Source organism: Acomys minous, assembly GCF_964271855.1.
Source record: "Acomys minous genome assembly, chromosome: 2".
NCBI classification, from domain to species: Eukaryota; Metazoa; Chordata; class Mammalia; order Rodentia; family Muridae; genus Acomys; species Acomys minous.
The window spans coordinates 47928084-47951981 of NC_140484.1; the positions used below are offsets into that span (position 1 = coordinate 47928084).

At 53.9% G+C, this 23898-nt stretch overlaps 1 protein-coding gene across 6 annotated transcripts in view; it reads right to left on the reverse strand.

The window, feature by feature from the left end:
• Positions 1-22784, reverse strand: part of SYT7 (synaptotagmin 7) — a 62578-nt gene extending 39794 nt beyond the window's left edge. For all 6 annotated transcript variants that reach the window (XM_084774082.1, XM_084774080.1, XM_084774077.1 and 3 more), the window contains exon 1: positions 22331-22784. In XM_084774082.1, the coding sequence (XP_084630208.1) occupies positions 22331-22361 (31 nt within the window). In that variant the 5' untranslated portion in view covers positions 22362-22784. The remainder of the gene's footprint in view (positions 1-22330) is intronic.
• Between the last annotated feature and the right edge of the window lie 1114 nt (positions 22785-23898).

Here is a 23898-nt window from a genome sequence, read left to right on the forward strand (position 1 = left end):
CAAGCATGAGCTGCCCTAAGGCCATGGTCCTTGATATCTGGGACATCAGTGTCAACATATGTGAAAGTGTTGACCCTTCCTAACTCAAGGGTACTTCACCTACGGGGACAACTTCATCCTCATGGCAACAAATGAGATGAAGATGAAGTTAGTTTCATTTTACAGATGGGATAACTGAGGCTTAGAGGGCTCGGACATCACGTTCAGCCAATCAGCTAGTGGATGAGAACTGAGGTCCAAGCCCAGAAAGCCTGGCTTGCAGTCCGTACTCCTTGCCTTGGATATCGGTTGGTGGTTCTCAGAGTGAGCTTTTTGGAGCACCTAGTGTTTCCGGGACTCTCTTGGGGGCTGTAGAGGTAGATTCTATGCAGAGAAAGCCGAAGCCTTCTTCAATCAAATCAGCATCATTTCCCTTGGCATTACATCCTGGGCTTTTGTAGAAAATTACATTTGAAGAGAAGGGGGTGCTGAGCAAAGTTGACTCCTTCTGGAATGGTGGCTCTAGGGTCTCCTGCAGTGTGGATGCTATTATCTTTCAAGGAGCTGATTCCTCCCCCACAGGATCCCTCACCCCCTCAGCATCCTTCGCACAGCCCTTGAAGGCAGGGTGAAACAAACGCTTGCCATTACAAATTGCACTAATGTTGGGGATAAAAGTGACAAGATGTCCTTGGCCAGCATGCCCTCAAGTGCTGTTACCATCAAGGGGCACACGCCTGTTCTCGACTGCCAGCCTGAAGGAACCACTCCCGGAGGATGGAGTCACTGTGTCCCTGGGCTGCAAGGGACCTTGGAAGTCAAACAGCCAGGCCCCATGATGCATGATCCCCTCTGGATAGCCCTGGTGGTGACAGGGAGCTGCTCCTGCAGGAGGCTGGCTCTCCTGCAGACACCACCGAGGCGGCTGCTGTGGCTTGTGCTCAGTCCAATCTGTCTCCCTGGAACTCGCAGCCGCGGTCCTCAGCCTGCCCCCCGGGCTGCTCTGCCGCATGACAGGCCTCTGAATCCCTGCCGACAGTTCTCATGTCTCCTTCAAGTCTTCTCCAGGCAAAGCCGCCCCAGCTCTTCTATCCCTTCCTCAGATGACATACATGGTTTCAAGTCCCCTTATCACCAGCACATTAACATTTGAGGAAAGGAAATGTTACAGCCCTAGACAGCCTATGCCCAGGGAGGAGTTCCGCGACCTCTCCTTGGGCAGAGGAGACTTCCTGGGTCCCCAGGGGTGAGACACAGACAAGGGCAGACAGATGACATTGGGAGACCTGGGAGGCAGGGCAAACCAGGAACTAAGCAGAACCAGCATGCTGAGCCAATTGTAGGGGTGTCCAGGGAGGGAGGTGGGGGCTCAGGCTTGCTGCTGTTCACCGTCCCCCTCCCACCCCCCAGGGCTGTGCTGGCTATGTCATCACACGGGAACTCAGCCTTCATGACCAACACGAGTCCTGTCTTCTGGCCCATACCACCCCCAATCAGACCTCAAAGAAAGGAGAACCAAGGAGGTGGCCCCCTTCTGAAGGGGCCTAGCTGTCCATGCATAGAACTCTCTCTCTCTAGCACATCAGCTCCACAGCAGCAGCAGGGAGGGGGTCGGTTTCAGGATTGGGGGCGTATAGGGTGAGGATTGGTTCTTTAGGTAACACTATTCCATCACGGAGGCTGAACTCTGGTATATAGTAGGTGTTTAATAATATACTAGGTGTGGGAAGAATGAATGAATAGCCCTGAGAGGCTGCCATTTATTAAGCACCCACTGTGTACCACCCTTCTGGACCTGTCAAGACAGAGGCTGTCAGTGCTCCACTCTCTCCAGTATCCTTGGTGACACACAAAGACGTGCTCAGTAAATATTTGTTGAATGTTCAATGCCTGCATATGTTATCTCATTTGTCACCCAAACAAGATAGAAGGGAAGAGATGGGAGAGGCGTCAATGACAGTTCTTAGAGCCTTTCTCTTCTACACACACACACACACACACACACACGCACGCACGCACGCACGCACACACACACACACGCACGCACATGGGCACGCACGCACATTCCAAACCAAGACCCTGTTTATTCTTCCTTCTGTGCCAAACTTTGCCTTACAAACCCTTGAGTTGTCAGGACCCTGAGGAAAACACCTCCATGCAGCCTTCCTTAATCTGCCCAACGAGAGTTCCTGTCTTCCGTGTCAGTGTTCCCATTACACCATGCCTGCAGCACCCTTCAGAGTGTAGTGATTAAGTGCTGTGGCTCTAGAATCAGACTTCTGGGCTCAAATTCTGGCTCAGACTCTTCCAAACCATGTGACCTGATCCCTGCATGCCTTGGTTTCTCTACCTGTGACCGGGGGCTAAAAATAGCACAGTTTTCCTTGGACGACTGGGAGACTAACAGGAATTAGCACATATAATGTGCTTAGCACAGGGCCTGACACAGAGTAAGCAGTAAATGTTGGCTATTATCACAGCATTACTGCATTGTGCCCTGGACCAGAGATATCTGGGGCAGGGAGCTGGGCTCACTGAGAAGTCAATGAAGCGCTAGTTGGTCCAGTCTCATTTTGCCCCAGGACAGCAGAGGCCAAGGGTCATATTTTATTGGCTACTTTGCATGTTTATCCACCCCCTACCCCAGGAAGTAGCCTTCTAGAAGCTTAACTATCGTGTGCATCAGTGGGTGCTTCTGGAATGGAAGGGGGAAGGGCTGGGACATAAGGATGGGGAGTCGGAGCAACAGCTGGAAGCCAGGCTGGGCCTCAGGTGTGAACTGTAGACCCAGTGCAGTCCTTGGTAAGGCTTTGCTTCCACTGCCTCTCATCTCGTCAGCAAGCCATGATTTAAGGATGAACAGAATCAAACAGGACCGCGGGCTGCTGGGATGCCCTGGGGAGGCTGCTGGAGAGGCAATGGACTTCTGAGGGCAAGCTCACTGGCTGCCTGGTAGGGGGAGGGCAGGGATATGCACAAAGACCACAGACAGAGGCACCGCAGCCCTCTCATGTACACACACAGCACGGAGACTCATCTCTGACAGAGTCATACTTGCACACACATATGCATGCATATGCATGGCCAGGGCCATGAGCAGATGTCCAGTCCATTCTTATCACTCAAGAGGCCAGGGCTTTCAGGTGCTTCCTCTGGCCTGGAATTCTTGCTCCTGGGATGGCTGTCATTTGCACACTCTCGTATCGTCTGGCTTTTTCTTCCCAGATAGAGCAAAGCAGGTATAGTAAGCTTCCTGGAAGCTCGTGACCTGGGTTCAAGCCCAGCCCCATCATTGACCATCTGCCCACGGTAGGTCTCAGTGCTCTCTCTTCCCATGTTGATGATCAGGCCTCCACTCTCCTGGTGTGGTGCCACCAGGACTAAATGGCAGCCAACATTCATTGGGACATCACCCACAGTGGCAGATACCACACCAGGAAGTTTCCACAGACTATCTCTAGAACCTTGGGCTATTCACTGTTGCCAGCTGACAGGGGAAGAAGCAGAGGCCTGGAGAAGCAAGATCCTTGAGCCTGTGCTTTCCCACCATGCTACAGTGATTGACGTCACGAGACATGCTCTACTGTACTGCCTAGCCACACCCAATTCCCTCCTTCCCACCCAGGCCAGTCACTTCACGTGTAGGGGGCTTTACATGATGTTTTAGTTAGGTTTCCATTGCTGTGATAAAGACAATGACCAAAAGGAATGGAATGGGGATGGAAAGGGCATTTTTTTTTCTTACACTCCCCCCCCCCCGCCCCGAGACAGGGTTTCTCTGTGTAGCCTTGGCTGTCCTGGACTCACTCCGTAGACCAGCAGGCTGGCCTCGAACTCACAGAGATCCACCTGCCTCTGCCTCCCAAGTGCTGGGATTAAAGGCGTGCGCCACCACGCCTGGCTTTTCTTACACTTTCAGGTACCATTTTATCAGTGAGGGAAGTCGGGGCAAGAACTCAAGCAGGGGGCAGAAACTGCAGTGGGAGCCACAGAGGAATGCTGCTTACAGGCTCCCTCCTCCTGGCTCACTCAGTTTGCTTCCTTATGCACCACAGGACCGTCTGTCCAGGGGTGGTACTACCCACAGTGCACTGGGCCTTCACCCACCAATCATTAATCAAGAAATGCTCTATTGACTTGCCTACAGGCAATCTAGATGGGGGCATTTTCTTAACTAAGACCATCTCTTCCTAGATATGCCTAGGTTTGTGTCAAGCTGACTGGATGGTTGATCCTTACAGTCTTTTCTTCAAGGCGCTTGACCAAAGATGGTCTTCGCTGCCTCTCATTTTTCATTTTTCTTTCTTTTTTTTTTTAAGTACTATTGAGACTTTAAAAAATAAAGTGTTTATTTTTATTTCATATACAATGGTGTTTTGCCTGTGTGTATTTGGCCAATACGTCTGTGTAGGGGTGTCAGGTCCCCAGGAATTTGAGTTACAGACAGTTGTGAGCTGCCATGTGGGTGCTGGGAAATTGAACCCTGGTTCTCTGGAAGAACAGCCAGTTCTCTTAACCACTGAGCCATTTTTCCAGCCCTCCCACAAACTCTTCTATGCACTGGGCCTATGACAGCTTCACCGTTCGAGATTCATAATTAGCTCTCCATATCCTTCCCATGTTGGGAGTACCTGGGGGCTTGAGACCCCAGGTCCACAACCTCTGCAGCCAAACACCCACAGAGAGGCTGTGGAGATAATTGCTAAATAAACGCATGCCAGCATCCAGGTCCAGGAAAGTCCACTTCCCTCAGGAAGCCCCCACCAAGGACATAGCAGTGTCTTCTTCCTCCAAGAAAGAACTAGCTGACCTTCTGTCTTGTTCCCCTTCCTTGGGCATAGACCTGTTCCCTCAACCAAGGCCATGAAGGTAATGCCATATCTTCCGACTGCTCATGTAGCCCAGACCGTGCTATAGGAGGGCTACTGGGCCTACCAGAAATATATACATAGCTCTTCTCCCAAATTCAGTCACGTTTCTACTCATAGATGGTGACATGCATACTGCCTGTGCCTACTCCTTCCCATCGCTCTCAACCTGGACTTTCCCCTTTCCTGGCGGCTCCTTCTTGGCATCCCCAGCTTGCACGCCACTGACCTCCTTACCAAGTACTTTTAGTCATAGTTGTTGATACACTGAATCAGGTCCACAGCCATCAGTGCCTCTTTGAAAATAAATGTGTGTGTGTGTGTGTGTGTGTGTGTGTGTGTGTGCGCGCGCGCGCGCGCACGCGCGTGCACGCACGCGCATTGGGCTGGTAAGACAGGGTTTCTCTGTGTAGCCCTGGCTGTCCTGGAACTCAATATATAGACCAGGCTGGCCTTGAACTCAGAGATCCACCTGCCTCTGCCTCCAGCGTTTCTGGGACTAAAGGTATGAGGCCACTACACCTGAATGAAAGTAAATTTCTTGTGCCCATTTTACAGTGAAGGAAACTGAGGGTCCGAAGGATTCAGAGCCTGCCTAGGAGCACACAGCAAGAGAGAGGTGAAACTAGGATGGGACCTGAGGTTTGCAGGACCTATGTCCCACGGCTGTCCTCTGTTCCCCTCTAGGGGAGCTATGTCTTAAAACATTCCACAGCAAGAGGGAAAAGGAATAGACAGAGTGAACACAAGATTAAAAAAAAAGTCAGTGAAAGGGCTTGTCCCTGGCTAGATTTTTGTTTGTTTGTTTTTGTCAACTTGACACAAAATAGAGTCATTTAAGAAGAGGGAACCTCAACTGAGAAATGTCCCCACCACACTTGCCTTAATTAACGGTTGATGTGGGAGGGCCCACGTCGCTGTGGATGGCGCCATCCCCTGGGAGGCAGTTCTGGATGGTACAAGAAAGCAGGCTGAACAAACCATGGAGAGCAAGCCAGTGAGCAGTGTCCCTCCATGACTTCTGCACCTAGGTTCTCACTTGAGTTCCTGCCTTGCCTTCTCTCAATGATGAACTGTGATAGGGAACTGTGAGATAAAATAAACCCTTTCCTCCCCAAGGAGCCCTTGATCGTTGTGCCTTTTATCACAATAGAAACCCTAACCTAAGACAGAGCTTTTTCTCAAGAACTGCCCAGTAGGAGCCAGGGCTGTTTCCCCAGCACTTCAGACACCCCCTGGCATATGTTGCCTGGGGATCTTCCCCCAGGTGCCTGCCTGATAAAATATTCTCAGTTGGTACAAGCTCAGCCCGCTTAAGAGCCCCAGAAGAAGCTGGGGGCCAGGTGCTGGAACTGGGAGTGGAAAAAAACAAAAAACAAAAAACAAAGAGTACGCTGAGGTTGTGCCCAAGGCCAGTATGGAGGGGTGGAACAGAGTTGGGGGTGGCTGGGTCTACGTCTCTCAGCACCTTTCCATCCCGAGCCCGCCTCCTCCCACCTGACCCTGCACTGTGCAGTGCTTCCCTCAGCCCCCAGGATGGCTTTCAAGGTGGAGTCATAGCTTTCCACAGGAAGCAGCCCCCCTTACAAGTGCATGCTGAATATATGGAAACTCAGGGGGGTGGGGAAGCATTTACAAGTGGACAGAGCCTACCACCCTGGGGTAGGTAATGTGGACATGGGAAAGGGACATTCTGGGTGCTTGTGTCACCTCCCTTCTTCCTCCAACCCACTATACACGAGAAAGCCAGGAAGTGGTGAGAAAGGAAGACAGAACCACTCAGCCAAACCCTGAAGCCCAAGCAGGCAGGCAAAGCTCTGCTGTTTGGCAGCCAGTAGAATTTTCTGTCCTCTCTTCACTCAGAAACTCCTCCTTCCAGGCCACCCACCTTGGAGCCTGGCAGCTCTCTCCTTGCAAGGAAAAGAGAAAATGAGATGGGTGGGAGAACAGGAAAAAGGAAGGGAGAGATCTCAGCATGCCTTTCCAAGGAAGGCTGGGTCTTGGCCCTCCCTTATGCCCTCCCGGACATTGTCTCGGAGTGTCCTTCAGAAAGCGGCGGAGGAGCCCACAACACCCTGGGCCTCACCTGGAGCGAGAACACGAGGAGGCCTGAGGGGAATTGTTTTTGGAAAGTTACAAGTAACTGAAAATAGGGGCTTAACACAAGCAAGCCTCCTCAACCTTGACTGTAATAAAAACAGATAATGCGTGAGTGAGCTAGGGAGAGCATGCTGGCAGGGGCCACAGAGGCCGGCTGCATGCAGACAGTTTAGAATTCAGAAGAGATGCCAAGTGAGTAAACAGCGAATGAAGGATTATCCGGACGGGCCAGGAGCCGGTCCAGCAAGAATTGAATAGGGACATGTCAGGATCCACAAGCACTCAGACTCCTCATCAAGGGGCGAGGCCTGGCGAGCTACAGGATCTTATCCACGCCTTCCCTATTTCTGCCCTCTCTTTCAGCAGACATTATCATAGCCTGGGGAATAATGGCTCACATTTGTATTGTGTGGAACAGTTTGTGAAGTGCTGGACAGTTTACCAAAGGTTTCACATCCATTATCGCATTTAATGGAGGTCATGAGGGCATCTTCTGTTCAGTAACCTCCTCCCCACAGCACAGCCACCCTCACCTCCCTCAATTCCTGGCTCAGGGAGGCCTGGAATTGCTTTGAGCACTGGTCTTCCGCCTCAAAAGAAGAGGAGGGGACGCAGACCATCTGTAGACCACAAAGATCGGTTGAGGCCAGAAGCTGTGGGGGATCAAGGCCGTTCAGGATGGACAGGTTCAAGTGTCAGCTCTGTGAAGGATAGCTAGCCAAGTTATCCAGGAACCTGCTGCTCTCCCTGCCCACCTTGTTCCCAAAGCTGATGAGCTGCCTGGGTAGCCATGAAAACGATTGCATCCGTCAAAACAGCAGGAACCCAAGAAAGGAGGAGCTTGCATGAAGGGCCTCTCCAGCAGGGGTGTGGAGCGGGGGCAGCATCAGGGATGTGTGATGATTAAGTAGGAGCCTTGACCACTAGTTACTCCTATGAATAATGCATTGTTGTGCCTTGGCCTAAATCAGCATCTTATTGTTATTAATAATACACAGCAGAACAGAGCCTGGGGTTGGAACGCTGCGCTGTATCTCATTGGAGGATCTCAGAGCACTGCACAACTCCTCAATACTGATGACTCAACTCTACCTCCCCAGGCTACAGGCTTCCTTACGGGCCAGGAAGGGCACCTGTCCTTCCCTGACTTCCTCCCACCTGAGGCTTGGAGCCACTAAAGCCACATGAGTGAGGACTCATCCATGCTGAATTTCAAATCCTCAGCCAGGGCTTTGGGTGGGGGAGGGGAGTACACTTAATCTTCGCCAGCTCAAGGGCTCTTGAAGATGCAACATTATGTGAAGCAGCTTCCAGAGATGCTTAAGAAGGAAAAGAGGTAACTGGAGAGGGACCCCACACTGGTGGGGATCTGAATCCAGCTCTGCCACTCACCAGCTGTGTGACCTTGGGATACGCATTCACCTCTCTGTTCTCAGCCTTGTCGCTAGAACTTACGGTGCCTGAGGCTCCCTCCTGTGTGTGTGTGTTATTTCACTATATTACAAGATGCCGGTCTCAGGGTTAGCGATTTGGACTGAGCGACAGTGTGCTATGGCGCTGCCCGTGGTACTGAAACTAATGCAGCCCGGCTATCCCTGTCCTTGGTGCTGAATAGTCTTCTGTGGCCTCCACAGCACCACCCTTAGCACTGGACTTAAGAAACTGGAGCCTTCTGACGAAAGCTACAGCGCAGTAGCTCGGTCTCTCTCTGCCAGTTCTTCCCGGTCATCCCCCAGCTGAAGCCTCGAGAACACTGCCAGAATGCGTTTTCTTTAGATGGTGAGGTCTCAGCGAGTCACAAGTCTTTCCCCCAACGAAAATACCACACCTTCTTCCCGCTAGGGCAGTCTGCCACACCGCCTCCTGGTGGCAGTCTTGGAACTGCACCCAGAGCAGGAGCACAGAAGGTCCCCAGTGGTGGTGCAGGGTGCGCGGGGGAAGGAGTAGCAGACGGCTTGGCCCCCGCCGCCCCCTCACTGCTCCTTGGGCAATCTGGCACTCTGAGCTTGCATCATTGCCCAACATAGGCACGCTCCAACTTGCCCGTCCTTGTCCTGGCCCAGTTGGGCGTCATGCTGCCCGGGTCACTGTGCAGACTGAACTCAGATGACCAAACTGCACCAAGCCAAAACTCCTCCTTCACGTGGTGGGTGGTGTTGCTTTGACAAACATCAACCTTTCCTCTCACTTCTGGGCCAGAAAACGCCTATAATTTGCTTCCCTTGGGGCAGTTCCATACCTCACAGCCACCTAAACAAGAACCTTCTCACCGCCCTTCCCTAGAAGGTGCTTGAGGTGGTGGCCACGCCCACAAGACACTCCTTTTCTACAGGTGGAAGGCTCTTTAAGAAGTAGCTGCGCCTCTTGATTCTACACATTGTTTGAAGTTAGCCTGGCTGGCTGAAGACATTCCCTTCAACTACCCAAAACAGAAAGCAGGGATCAGGGGCTAAGTTGGTAGAGTGCTTGCCTAATATGCACTAGGTCCTACTGTTTGGTTCTCAGCACATCCAGTAAACTAGGAATAATGCTGCACGCCTATGATGCAGCATTCAGGATGTGGAGACAGAATGATCAGGAGATTAGTTTTGGAATACCTGAAAGCCTACCTCGGAACAAACAAACAAAGCAAAGCAGATAAAATCACCAAAGACAATACTAAACCACAGATTCTCTAAATTCAGGGAAGGAGTCAAGTTAATTTGCTTTAATTACAGTAAAGCTATGTAGTACCATTCATTGAGCACTTATTATGTGCTAAGCATCAAGCTAAGAGCTCTGCAAACATCGTGGTCTTTAGCCTTACAAATACCCGCAGGAGGAAGCATCATGTCCAGCCTTCTACAAAGAAAGAAAGTGGGGCTCAGAGAGCAAGAGTGATGCCTAGGAGTGATGCCGCTGGTGGAGATGAACCCCATCTGTCTGTCCTTAAACTTCAGCTATCTTCCAGTGCTCAAGGGGCCTCACCATCCCTCGGGTATCTGCAAGCCACTCTACCCCTCCATCGCTCTGGCCTCTCAGCTGGGAGCCACACAGAGGAGACAGTAATGCCTTGCACTCGGCAGTATTGTAGCCTTACTAAGTGTTGTCATAGCCACTGATTGCACTCAGCCTTGTGACACTGTGGGGTGAGGGCAGGCAGGAATGACCCGACTCTGATTTCACAGGAGTCAACAGTAAGGCTCAAAGGAATGAGTGGCTTGCCCTAGGTCACATTTGAGTCAGAACACAGTTAAAGATGGTGGGCCTGCCAGCATAGTGCTTACTTCCCACTTGCTCAAGGCTAGGGTCCTGGCACACAAGGCAGGAAAATCCTCAGGGGCTTCATTTCCTAAGAGGCTTTCTGAGGCCCTGACCTGGGCTGCTTGCCCTCTTCCTGATCCCTCGAGGCCACCAGCTGGCTCAGCTTTAAGTTGGAGTCTTGGAGTCTCATTCTAAATGGCTTTTTTCTTCCAGGCAATTACCTCCTGCTAATTAGGAAGCGAGGCTGCCAGTCCCAGGGCCCTGGGCTGACCCCTTTCTCAACCCACAGGGATGAGGGTATGTGGAGGTGCTAGTCACAACAACTTCCTGGGTCAGGGTCAGTCGGGGCAGCAGGGGCAGTGAAGGATCAAGGAGTTTCAAGGACAAGAAAGAAGGGAAGTGAAGATGCTAGGAAGATGGCCCCTGAATGGTAGTGAGCCAGGAGATCAGGAGCTAGAAGCAGTCTAGACATGCCCTTAGAGGCCTGGGCAGCGGAAAGGGCCATGATACCTGGAGAAACATAGACACAAGGAAAGGAAGGGAAGGGGTGGGATAAAGGAAGGAAAGAAGGAAGGAAGGAAGGAATCTAAGGAACCGACACGGAGACATACAGATCTCCCTGCTTCACAAAGAGGAAAAAGAAGTCACCCCATAAAATGGCCAACATTGTAAAAGAGGATGGCAGAGAGGGAGATACCGGGAGACTCCATGAGGAAGGAGAAAGGAAGGGCAGGGAAGAAGGAGGAATCACTGCAAGAAATCCCGGGAGAGGAGTGGAGAACGGGGGAAGGATGACTTGGGGTGGCAGCTCCCAAAGCCCCACGAAGGGTTAGCTCCACATCACCATCCTTGAGCCTTCCCGATGTCAGTACGCAGCCAGTTGGACCCACACACCCTCCTACACAGCCACAGGTGAGGGCAAGCGTGACAGTCCACCAGCTAGCTCACGCCCCAGATGTTTCACCTTCTGGGGACAGCCAGATGACTTTCTTCCATGCCAACTTGTAACCTCTTTCAGTGAGCTGAGCCAGGGGACCCTGCTGGGTCACAGTAACAAGACTGGGGGCAGTTATGGCTATGTGCTTCAGTCTCCGTGTCTCAGCAGTAGGGTCAAAGCACAAAGAAGTAGTGTTTGGCCAAGGTCATATAGCAAGTGGGTGACGGAGCCGGACACAGAGGACTCAAGAGCTAAGTCCCAGAGGGGGGTCCTATGCCCTGCTAGGCAGCAACGGCAGATGAATGTGGATCCTGGCTGCCAGCAAGTCAGACCTTGATCGAATAAATCCCTGTGGTGTGTGGCGTACCACGTGGAAGGGAGCAAGGGTGGCCAGGGGTTGAAAGAGAAGCCAAGAGAGGGTGGGGGCGCTGGGCAGGGAGGCTCCTCAAGGACAACAATGGCAGCTAACATTATTAGGACTTACTAGGTGCCGTGTGTTACTTGCTTAACATGTGATGTGTGGGGTCCCATTTGATCCCCATGACAACCCTATCGCACCCTATTTTAGTGAGGAAACTGAGATTCGGAAGGGCTAGCCAGTGATATGGTTCCAACTTGCTGGCTAGCCAGACATCCTGAAGCCACTGTCCAGAAGACCCACCTGCTATGGCATTATCTGAGTTCCCAGTTCTGAAAATCTAAGCCCCAAATGCCAACGGAGCTGCAGTTTTCCTTGGTGTCTGAAAGGGAGCAGTACCACATTTCAACAAGTCCCATTTTTAGGCAGTAGCCTAACTTTCAGTTCAGCCACTCACTTACTGTTGTGACTTCAGAAAGGTCATTTGCCTTTTCTGGGTCTTGGTGCTCTCACCTGAAATATCTAAGTGTAGGGGCCAGATAACAATGACACCTCGTGCATGCATGGTGCCAACTTGCTGACAGACATAGTTGTAGGTGGCTTACATACCAAGATCCCCCCTGAGGCAGCACTGTTTTCTCTATTTCACAAACAGGAATGGGAGCGCTACAAGGTTAACCTGGCGAAGGCCGCAAAGTGAATTCATACACAGCAGATCTGGGATCTGAACCCCATTACTTGTGTCTACATGTGTGGGTGCCTATGTGTATGCTGGTGCAACATCTGTGTGCATGTACACACACACACACACACACACACACACACACACACACACACACACACGAGTGCTCAGGCATGTACATGCAGGTGCACACTTGCATGTACACACATGGAGGCCAGAGAAAAACCGTGGGTGTTGTTCCTCAAGAGCTGTCCCTTATTTTTATTCTATTTTCATTACATCTTTATTTATTATTGACTTTGTTTGTGGCAGGGGAGGGGGGGGCAGGTATCCAGATGCCATAGCATGCATGTGGAGATCGGGGAACTTGCAGTAGCTTTTCTTTGCTTCTGTCATGTGGGTCCCAGGGATGAGCTCAGGCTCAGGCTTGGTGGCAGGTGCCTTTACCCACTGAGCCACCACACCAGTTTTACATTATTTTGTTTGTTTTTGCTTTTTTGAAACAGGGTCTCTCACTGGCCTAGAGCTCTCACAAAGATGGTGTGGCTGCTTGGCCAGCATGCCTCAGGAATCTCCTGTCTCTGCCTCCCCAGGGCTAAGATTACAAGCGTCTGCCACTGTGGTGGGATTTTGTGTTTAAATGTGTATTTGGGGGGATTGAACTCAGGTCCTCATGCTTTCAAGGCAAGCACTTTACCAACTGAGCCATCTCCCCCTCATGACTTTTCACCCAGAGCCCCCATGCTCTTGGTTGGTTCTCTGCATGAGGCTTATCCTTCCTTACCTGTTTAGCTGCTCTTAATCAGCATATACCTGGCATAGCCATGCTGGGTCACATATGCCCACAAGTATCCCAGCACCAAGAAGAGGCCAACTCTAGTGTGTACTTACACACACACACACACACACACACAGGCACGCACGCACGCACGCACGCACATGCACGCACGCGCACACACACATGCACACACACACATACACACACACACACCCCTCTGGGTTTTGGTTGGTTGGTGGAGATCTCGTGCCACGTTCCATTGCACAGCCACGTGGTGATGACGTGGGCCACCACACCCTCTCTCCTCTGCTTCCCTCTAGTGCCTGGGTGGCTGACACGTCACATCACACACCTGCTGGCAGCGCCCTCCCCCTCCCCTCCACTGCCTTCCTCACGCCTCTCCTCTAACAGAAGCAGGCACCTTCTCCAGGAAGGAAGCAGGCTCAGGCACAGCCTGGCTCCCACGGCCTGAAGATGCCAGCCAACTCGGGGGTGGAAAGGGAGAAAGAGGCATCAGCACGAGGCTCTGGAGGGCTCTGGGTCTGTGATTCCTACCAAGGACCAAGCCTCCCCTCAGTTCTGGCTGTCATAACTCAACTCTCACAACCCCAGGGATACCAGCCCCCCCCTTAGTCTTTTCCACAAATGAGACAGATGGGGGACATGGGAACAGAGAGAGGGTCTAGCCCTCACTCCCAAGCAGGGATATGTACCACCAAGGCTCCTCTGGCTGAGTGTTAACTGCACCCCTCCACCCAATCCCTGGTCCCTACGCTCTCCTCCCCCTGCCCAAACATCTCAGAGTTCTGGGTATTTTTAGGCCTCAGCTGACAGGCTGTGAAATCGCTCCCTTCGCACCTCCCCAACCAGGCGGGGGCTGGAAAGGGAGGAATGAGGTTGGGGAGGGCCACACAGACAATTCATTGGGCTCCACCCAGGCTGGCAGGTGCCAAGCAGGGAGTGAGGGGCTCCTCCCCCTTCCCCCAGGTCTTCTGGCAAGAGGATCTCTCCTCTTTGCCTGAAGAAGAATGGAAAAGAAAGGGGCCTCAACTCCATTCAGGGAGCGGAGAATAAAGGGTTTATAGGGACAGCCCTAAGCACTAACGAAGGTGCTGGGGACACCCTCTGAGTCCAGCTCTGCAGCCAAACCAACTCCAAGCACTCCCTTCTGAGAGATGGGCTGAGAGACAGGCTGGCTGGGATCCTAGTAGGATAAGGGAAGCTCTAGGCAGCATATCTCAGTGGTTACCACCCAGCCTGTGGAGTAAGAGTGACTCAAATTCTTTATCCTGCTTTGTGCAACGACCCAGCCAAGACCCTCTAGCTCCCTTGGTCCTCAGTTTCCTCACCTAAACAACCTAGGCTAGCTGTGAAGCTTAGATGGAAAAAACAAGATAGAGCATGCATGCATGCACAAAGACATATACATATATGCATGCACACAGTCATATGCATGTATATGTACATGGACTCAAATGCTAGTGTGTGTGTGCGCGCGCGTGTGTGTGCGCACCACACACACACACACACACACACACACACACACACACACACATACACAAGCGCGCGCTCCCAGCACCTCAGTGTAAGGCTATTTGTCCTGGGATGACTGCTCCCAAGGGAAATTGGAAGATATATCCAGACCCTGCTGGAAATGGGCCCCTGTGCCAGGGGCTGTGGGCATGGAGAGGGAGATGCCCTGCCTAGTTGTCATGGAGACATTTTAGATTTGTTGGGACTCTGGAGCCCAGACCTGGCAGATTGAGTGTGAGTTCTGTGGTTTCTGCTATGGCCTGGCCCAGATACCCAAAGTGGGGTGTAGGGTACAGAACTAATCATGAGGAGTATCGACTACATCCCAGGGGCCCCGGGGCCACTCACTTGGCTTCCTATCCATCTCTAAGAGGCCTTTTCTAGTGACCCCAGTGCTAGAAGGCCCTCTCAGGCTCTTTACTGATGCCCATCCACATTGGCTACCATCTGGATGGCCGCTCTCCAACACAGGTTTGCTGAGGCCAGGGCCCAGGTCAGCTAGGCCCTGAAAATTTAAGACCCTGTTCAGGTGAGAGAACTAGGCATGGAGACGAGAAGACAGAGACCGGCAGGTATGTTCCCTGGTGAGACCAACTCCATTACCAGCTTACTGCCAAGCTTCCCATCCCCCACACTGCCACACTGTTACAGTTCTTTACAGGAATCTCTTCAGAAGGCTCTCAATTCTTCACAGAAACAAAACAAAGCTGGGGATGTGGCCCAGTGGGTAGAATTTTTTTGCAAAGGCCCTGGGTTCGATCCCCAGCACTTCACAATCTAGGTGTAGTGGTATAAACCTAGAATCCCAGCACTCAGGAGGTAGAGGCAGGAAGATCACAAGTCCAAGATCCTTTCTGGCTACGGAAGATGTTCCGGCGTGGAACACACGAGACCGTGTTGCTCTCTGTGTCAACAGCCCAGTTGGAAGCCAGGCCCTTTCCTAATCTGACACAATTCACCTAGGGTCTCCCTCGCAGTCAAGTTCAGGAACTGCTTACTGCTGCCTCAACTGGCCGAGATGTCTCAGGACCCTGCGCCTTTGCACGTGCCCCTTCCCAGCTGCCCAGTGCCTGGCCTGTGTTTCTTCCTATATCAAGCTCTTATTTGGTCTTCAAGACCCAAAGCTTTGCACCCAAAACTCCTGGATCCTGCAGCATGACTGGATCCCCCAAACTGACTTGTAATCAAGCGCAAGTCCTTCCCAGGGCGAGCTCGCTTGATGGCTGTGCTGTGCGCGCAGAGGAGCGCCTGTCAGTCACCCAGCTGAGCACTCTACTTTGACAGTTACTGATCCGCCATGGCCTCCCGTGAGATCCTCCCCGAGTCTTCCACTAAGGAAGCAGCAGCATGCTTGTCCTTCCGGAGCTGCCGGAACCCCCGTCCCACACATCAATCTCTCAGTACGGGGGAATGTTGATAACAGCTGCCCTTGCATATCACGAGTGTTTACTACGTGCGAGGCTCTGGGATGACTGCTTCTCTTGCCTCATCTCTCCTCATCCTCCAGTCACCCAGGAAAGAAGTAACGTCATCATGCCCGTTTCACAGAGGAAGAAACTGAGGGGGCAGAGGAAGAGTGAGACAGCAACAATTACCTCTGCAGGAACTCACGTGGACAGCCGGTGAGCCCAGGGGCCCTGGCCTAAGCAAGTCTTCCCTGGTGGCGCCAGGCGTATACTGAGCGCTCCACAAATAAGAGCGTGCTACTACAGTGCTTCTGCTAATATTAGTGGCAGGGAGGTGTTGCGCAAGCTGAGAAGGACTCCCTTAACCTATATGACCTGCAGAGCACAGCCTACTCTACTCCTGGAGAAAAAAAAAACAGGGGCTCAGAGGGGTCCTGGGTTTGCCACACAGAAGGTCAGGGATGGCAAGGTGATAGACAGGGAACCCTAATATCTCATTGGGCCTAGTGTTGCGCAAGCTGAGAAGGACTCCCTTAACCTACATGACCTGCAGAGCACAGCCTACTCTACTCCTGGAGAAAAAAAAAACAGGGGCTCAGAGGGGTCCTGGGTTTGCCACACAGAAGGTCAGGGATGGCAAGGTGATAGACAGGGAACCCTAATATCTCATTGGGCCTAGAGACCCCCATGGGGTGTTTTGATGAGCAACTCCTCTAGGGGGCTCTGGTGTACTCAGGTTAGGCAGAGCAGAAGAGGGCCCCACTCTAGGCTGGCCAAGCCTGCCACAGCCACAGCTCTCTGGCCCTGCTGACACTATCCCGTAGTAATGAGACGGATCCAATTTGTACCCAGAGCCCCACCGGGAGCAGCTGCCGCTGCAGGGTTTGAAATAATTTAATTGGACACATTAGCCACACAGCTTTCTCCTCTACTCCCCCCATTTGGGGCTTCATGCAGACACCCCTTTCACACTTACCCAGCCCAGGCAAGGGAGCAAGCACACACCATCAACCAGTTAGGACAGACTCATTGGCACCCCTCTTTTTTTCTGGGGTTCCCAGAGACACAAGAACCAGAGGCCACCTTTTGCTGATGCAAACAGTAGCTCGGGAAGCCAAGTATCAGGCACCCCCTCCTGTCTCCTCCAGTGGGAGGAACAGGGTTACCCCTTTCTCTCCATCAAGCAGCCCCAGAGGCCCTCACCTTCCCCCCCCCCCCCACAAACTCCAAGGACACTGAAGAAACAGAGCCAGCAGCATAAGCCTGCTCTGACAATACCTTTGGTTCTGTCACTATCAGGGTGACTACTGATACATGGGACAGTCCTTTTCTTGGGGCCCGGGGGAGGGGTGCAAACACACATGCATAGAATCAAGCAGTCACCAAAGCACAGAAGAATTCAGTTTAACCCAGCTAGACACACACACACACACACACACACACACACGGCCTTACAGCACCATGATATTCTCATCTCTGTACACAGAACACTCCCACAGCCCATCCTATGTTCGCACCCATGCACGCTTACAGCTCGGTGAGGCCCTGCTCCCTGAAGCTGGAAGTCTCAGAGATGGCCAAGTTGGCAGGTTGAGGGTGTGGCAGGGGCAGGCAGGATCCCTAGAGAGCCTACACCCTGCCAGGCTGAGTACAGGGCCAGGGGAGGGGCCTTCCCCAAAGCTTTCCGTCACAGCTCCCCATACACCTCAATGCACCTCGCTATGAATACACTCATTAGCTGCTGTTTACAGCGGGCAGGGCGTTCGGCACTCGGAGGAGCACAGCTATTACGGCCAGCCAGCTGCCGCCCGCACACACACACACGCACACATGTAGGTACACACAACCACCAAGCTTCTGCCACCACCCCGTCTTCCCCTTCCCCCTCGCTGGAGCCCCACATGCTCTATCACGTGGATATACCAATTCCCCAAACATCTCAGCCCACCATATATAACTCAGTTTCAGGCCCAACCACTGCAGGCGGCACACCTTTCCCAAGGGTCCCTTTCCAGGTAGAAGCTGCCGAGCCTTCCTGAGCAGCCGCGGAGCGGAGCCAGCCCACCTTCCTACCAACGGGTTGGAAATGCAGGCATAGATGCTGGGCACTCTCCAGTCCCTTCCACAGGTCCCATGCTGTCTGCCAACTCCGTTCCAACCCTCAGGGAATTCTGCTGGGTGAGACAAAGCCTGGCCCTCCAGAGGCAAATTGGACAGAGCCCAGCAGGGCTACCCCCTGCTGCCTGAAGGTCAGCACCTCCCTGTCCATAGAACTGGCACAATTCGCTTGGCACCACTGGCTGGGCTTCCCTGGCAAGGCAGAAGGGTACCCAGGCTTGGCCTGGCACAGGCCGGCTCCGGCACCTGGCCAGAGCAGTGACCGCCCTGATAGAAAAAGCTGACCTCATTGACCATGAGTGCCACCTGTGGGCACTGACCATGGAATGGCGACTACACACAGAGATGTCAATGCCCACATGGGATATCTCAGTGTCTCTGAGGAGGCCAATGGAATCAACTCCCCCTCCTCCACTCAGGACTGAGCCTCGCAGCCAGCACACGGCACCCTCACCAGCTACGCTCTCCTGTTGTTCTAGGCCTCATTCCCCTGGGGGAAGCAGTTATTGAAAATGGTCCATCAGATTCAATAAGGATTCAAAGTCCCTGAGAGAACAGGTGGTGGGTGGAGAGTGAGGGTGGGGAGGAGGGGACCATACGCTCCCTCTCCCTTCCCCCGTGACATGCCTCAATAGCAGGGCTAGAGGACCCTTGCTCTGTTGCCCCTGGAGCTTGTGGGTCAGCTAGGACCAGGACCGGCTGTCCAAAGACCTCTTTGCTTACTTGATGCCCACCTCTGGCCTCTAGCTACCCTCCCCCTTTGTACCTCTCATAAGCTGGTTCATTATCATGATCCAACCTTCTCTAGCGTCCCTACTGTCAAAGAGGGTCATCAAGGCTATCTCTTTTCTCAATCCTCGGGTCCTTAAGCACCTAGCCTGATGGTCAAGTTATACCCCCCCACACACACACACACAAGGCCGTGGAACAGCACAGACCAGAGTCAATGAGAAGACTGTCTCCACAGCAACACTACAGCTTAGAGGGCCCCTGTACATAAAGGTCATCCTCTCCCAACCCAATGTTAGACCTGCTCAGCTTCAGACATCCTTCCTGCCATACCTGGTATGGGGAACCAAGAGCTCTGAAGTTCTAGCCTCTGCCCCCCAAGCCCAGGACACAGGCATAACAGCAAATGGAGGCTGTGCAGATGGGGTCAGCCAGGGGAGGAGTGTCCTTTGGAGAGCAGTTGTCAGGGAAATTGTGGGATAGTCTGGCCTTGTTGGATTTCCACACCCAGCCTTAGCCCTGGCCCCATCCACGGCCCCTATACTATAAACTTCATCTGTTCTTTGAGCCCAAACTCCAGCCTCCTGCCAAGCCCTTCATCAGACTCTACCCTTAACTGTGCCGGGGAGCAGACAGTTGATTTAGACAATTACCTTGCCACGCCAAGGCCCTCTGCCCTATATGATATATAAATAAGTGTGTCTCCTTTACCCCTAAGGAATGTCCTGCCCAATAGCAAGGGACAGAGCCCGCTAACAGGTGGGACAGATGGAGGCTTCAGGCACTGCTGTCCAGTGGGACTAACAAAGTCCCAGAAGCTTGGTGACTGAGCAGGAAGTCCTCAGGACCTGACCTCTCTCTCCCAGCCCTTCTCTCTTTGGCCTTGCTCACTAGCTCACCGCAAGGTCACCTCTCCCTCCCTCCTCCTTCCCACTGCTGTCCTGCCTGTCCTGCCTGCCCACTGCAACGCTGACCCCTGCAGGCCTGCTGAGGCCTTACCCAGCCTGGGGACATTCAGGGAGACAGACTAAGAAGGCAGGCCAGGCCAGCTTCGGGATGCACAGAACGGAGGGTGGGAGGGAGAGCGCAGAGGAGGGGGGCAGGGAGGCCAGGGGTGGCTGGGCAGTCTGGAGTGGGAGCTCGTGGGTGTGCACAGGAGGGAACAGGTCTGCATTCTCCACCTGGCTCCTGCTCTCTTTCTGTTATTATTTTTTATAACAACAAAAGTAATAGTGCCTGGGGACCAGGGACCAGGTGGAGAAGGAATAGCACCTGTCAGGTAAATATCTTTCTTTTCTTCTTCTTTTTTTCTTTTTCTTTTTCTTTTTTTCTTTCTGTCTTTCTTTCTTTTTTTTTCTTCTTTTTTTTTGTAATAAAACAACAGTGGGCCACAGGTGTTCCTCAGAAGGGTGGATGAGGGGACCAGGCTGTAAGAGGTACTGGCTCCTGTGGGACCAGAGGGGAGATGAGGGACTGGTCTGAGTCACACAGGAATTCATTTGCATACCTCACTCCTACCTGGTGCTAGGCAAAGGGGAGTTGTGGGTGGTTAGAAATGGGGGACACAGGGCCCTGTCTGTGGGTGGCAGAGTCTGGGAGACCCTGAGTAAGCTGCGGGCGATAGGAATCTGACATGAAACTACAGTGATTCCAGGAAGTGGACAGTGACACTAAGGTGTCCAAAAGGCCCTGAGAGGCCCCAAAGGATCAGGATCCAAACTTACCGTCCCTGCTCCAACCTGTTTTTTGATTCTACCAGGCCAGTGCCCACATGAGAGAGAAGAAAACCTCACCAGCTTCCTTCACGCTCAGAACCACCCTTGCTGTGGGCATTGGTAGACCCTGTAGTTTCAAGGGGGGCAAAATGGGCAAGCTGAAAAGGAATGGTCCAAGAGCTGCCAGCCTGTCAGGAGCAGCTGTGGAATCCAGGCCCTTTGCCCAGAAGATGCCAAGCACGTCAAGTTGCCTCTCTGTGGAGAGGGCAGAGGTGCTTGGAGGAGTGGGACGTCATGATGCCAAAGTATCAGGAGAAGAGTGGCTAGGTGAAGGTATGGCCCCAAGGGTGACTGTCCCTGCTGCATCCCTCCTTCCCTCATTCCTGAGCTGGGCTCTGAGCTTGCCTGTTGAGAGTAAGCCAAACAAGAGGATGCCCTTGCCTTTGGTCCAAGTGTAAGAAGTGGGCATTCCCTGGGGAAAAATGTCAGGGTAGGTGACCTGGGTTCAGACAGATGAGGAGAGGGCCCCTCAAAGGGGATGTCCCTTCAGCCCACACCTAGAGGACATTCAGAGAAGGGAGCTCCAGAGGAGACAGTCTCAGACCCAAGTGCTGAGTGAGTCCAGTGTCTGGCACCTAGTAGGTCAACCTCAGTGAACTTGGAGTGTCCCTTGAGGGACAACAGCAAGTAGAAGTGTGAACTGGGCACAAATGGGCAAAGTCAATGTCCAGCAGCTTGCTGTGCCGAGTTTCGGGTCTTCAGTCCCCCTCTGTGGAGGGGTTGGGGCTTGGCTCTTCTCCCCTCCCCCAGGGGCCCACCACAGAGAACCTGGAGACTCTTGGGTAGGAATAGGTCTTAGCCTTGGAAAGCAGCCTAGACACAGACCCCTGAGGGTAGGAGGTGTGAACTAGCAAAAGTGGGGGTAGAGGGGTTCTGATGCGTCTGGAGGCGTATCCCAGGTGGGAGCTGGAACTGAGCCTGGACAGGAGCTGCAGGGGACCTGTCTACAGGTGGGCACTGCGTAGGGGAGGCGCCAGGAGCCAAGGAGGAAATGGCAGAGCAATTTCCCGAGGAAGGAGAGATTCCTGGCTTGGGTTTTAAGGAAGCTATACAGATGCTAAGCCGACAGTGGGCTCCCAGGCCACTCCCTTTCAGAAAGGCAAAGGGGTGCGGCCCCCTTCCCCTTCCTGGTAGGACTGGAGTGAGTTTAGTGTTCTTTGCGTCCCCCTCCCCAAGCCTAGGAGAACACTGTTTTGCCACCCCCATTGTCATCTACCGCTGCGCTTTCTCTTCAGGTACCCCTGCCTCCCCCCTTCATCGCTCCTGCAGTTCCCCACCCCCAAGAAGCCTCTATACCCCGCCACTGCACCAGATTCCCACTTGCCCCCTGGAGCCCTCTCAATTCACAGTTGGCACCGCAGATGACACTCCGCTCCCCTGTGCCCACAATCTTGGCCCAGAGCTATCAGGATCCTCTTTGCTCTGAGGTCCTCCAGTACTGACATCCCCAAGGCACTGGTGATGGGGAGCAGGGGTACCTTTGAGGGCACTACCCAGTTCCCACGGGGACAGCGGCTCCTCGCTCCGCCACACACGTTGTCCTTGGGCTGCTGGGGGTGGGGTGGGGGGGGGAGGTCCTTGTGGGGACACTGCGAAGCCGGCCCCGGGCATCCAGCCTAGCAATGTCCCGACCGCCGGGTCTGAGAGTCTCTGCCGCTAGAACCCACGCCCCCGGGGCAGGGATGACCCTGGTAGAAAGGGGTGCAATTCGTGTGGCTCCAGCCGACAGCAGCCCCAGGCTGGGGCTCCGAGACGGCGCTCAGGCGCTGCAGCCGTCCTGCCCGCCGGTGCGGGGCGCCCCAGCCCGCACGGGGCCGCGCTTACCTGGGCTGGCCGCCTCCGGGTCCCGGTACATGGTCCCCTCGTCGCCGGTTCCCTCCGGGCTCCTCAGAGCCGCCTGCGGCCGCGCGCTGCTCTGCCGCCGCTGCAGGGCATGGGGCCGGGCGACCCCCGGGGGCGGGTCCGAAGGCGGGGGCCGCGCGGGCTTCACAGAGCCGCGGAGCCGGGGAGCGGGGGCCGCCCGCCAGCCCTCCCGGCCGCCCGCGGAGCACGCTGCCGCCGCTGCCGCCGAATCGCGCGGAGCCTCCTCCCTCTGGCCTGCGCGCCGCGTGTGCGCGCCGGAGCGTGTGTGAGTGTGTACGAGGCGGTGTGTGTGTGTATGTGTGTGCGTGCGTGCGTGAGTGTGTGTGTGTGTGTATGTGTGTGTGTGTATGTGTGTATGTGTGTGTGCGCGCCCGGGGCACCGCCGGCGCCGCCCGCCCGCCGCCGAGCGCCACGGCCACTGCCACTGCTGCGCCCACTGCCGGCCGCAGGCTGCACTGCAGCGCTGGACTGGCTGCCGCCGCCCGGAGCCGCCCCGAGGGCACGGCCGCCGCCCCGCGCACCTCAGGCGCTCTCGGGTGGGCCCCGCCTGGAAGGACGGCGGAGTGCCATGGCTAGGTCAGTCCAGCCTACGGAAGATGTGATTCACTCGGTCCGTGCGCCACGAGTGGCAGTGGACTCTTATGCCAAAGGGTCGCCCAGCTAGCCACCTCCTCCGAGGTGCCCTCTGACTCCGTTCCAAAGACTTGGAGATCCGCACCGGGTTTTCCGCTCGGTGGCCGCTCGAGGGCGTTAGCTCGGGACTGGGAACAGCGGAGGGCCAGGGAAAGAAGGGTTGGTGGGTATCAAAACCAGGAGTGGAGTATGCTGCCCGCTCTGGGCCTCGGTCTGACGGGCTTGTCTTTCCCAGAGCTGGCCCGCTGCAGAAGCGGATAGGACTAGAATCTCCATTTTTCCTTGGGTACGAGGTATCGCGACCCTTCCCACTTATTCCAGCTTCATGACAAAAGAAAGCACCCATTCAAGCCCTTATTCGTTCTCATTTCCCTTGACCTAATACGCCCCTGATAGAAATGAAATCCCCTTCTCGTGCTAACTTTGAGGCTCTCTTGGCGTGCTCTCTGCCCCTGTATCTCTTCCACGTTCTCCAATTCTGACGGACTCTGCTTTTTCCTCTACAAAATAAAGTTTATTTGATTCTGGGGCAGGGGGGCAGACAGACTTAGGTCTCAAGAACTTTAAAGGCCCAGGACTGAGGTACAGGGATCAGTTATCAGGCCTCTGTATACACACATCGACACAAGGACTCACCTCCCCGCCCCCAACACACACGTGCATACAAACAACCAGGCTCACAAAGAGCCAACGACCCTTCCCACGGTGCGGGTGTGGCTCCTACCCTGCACATGTCTGTCCTCGTGCTTGTGCACGCACATATACACACAACACACACCATTCCCTGGAGCTCACATGGAAGCTACCCCACCACTACCACCACACACACATATTCACCTCCACCCACAGCTTTTCCGGTTGAGAAACAGATAAGGAAAGTCCCCCCAGCAAACCTT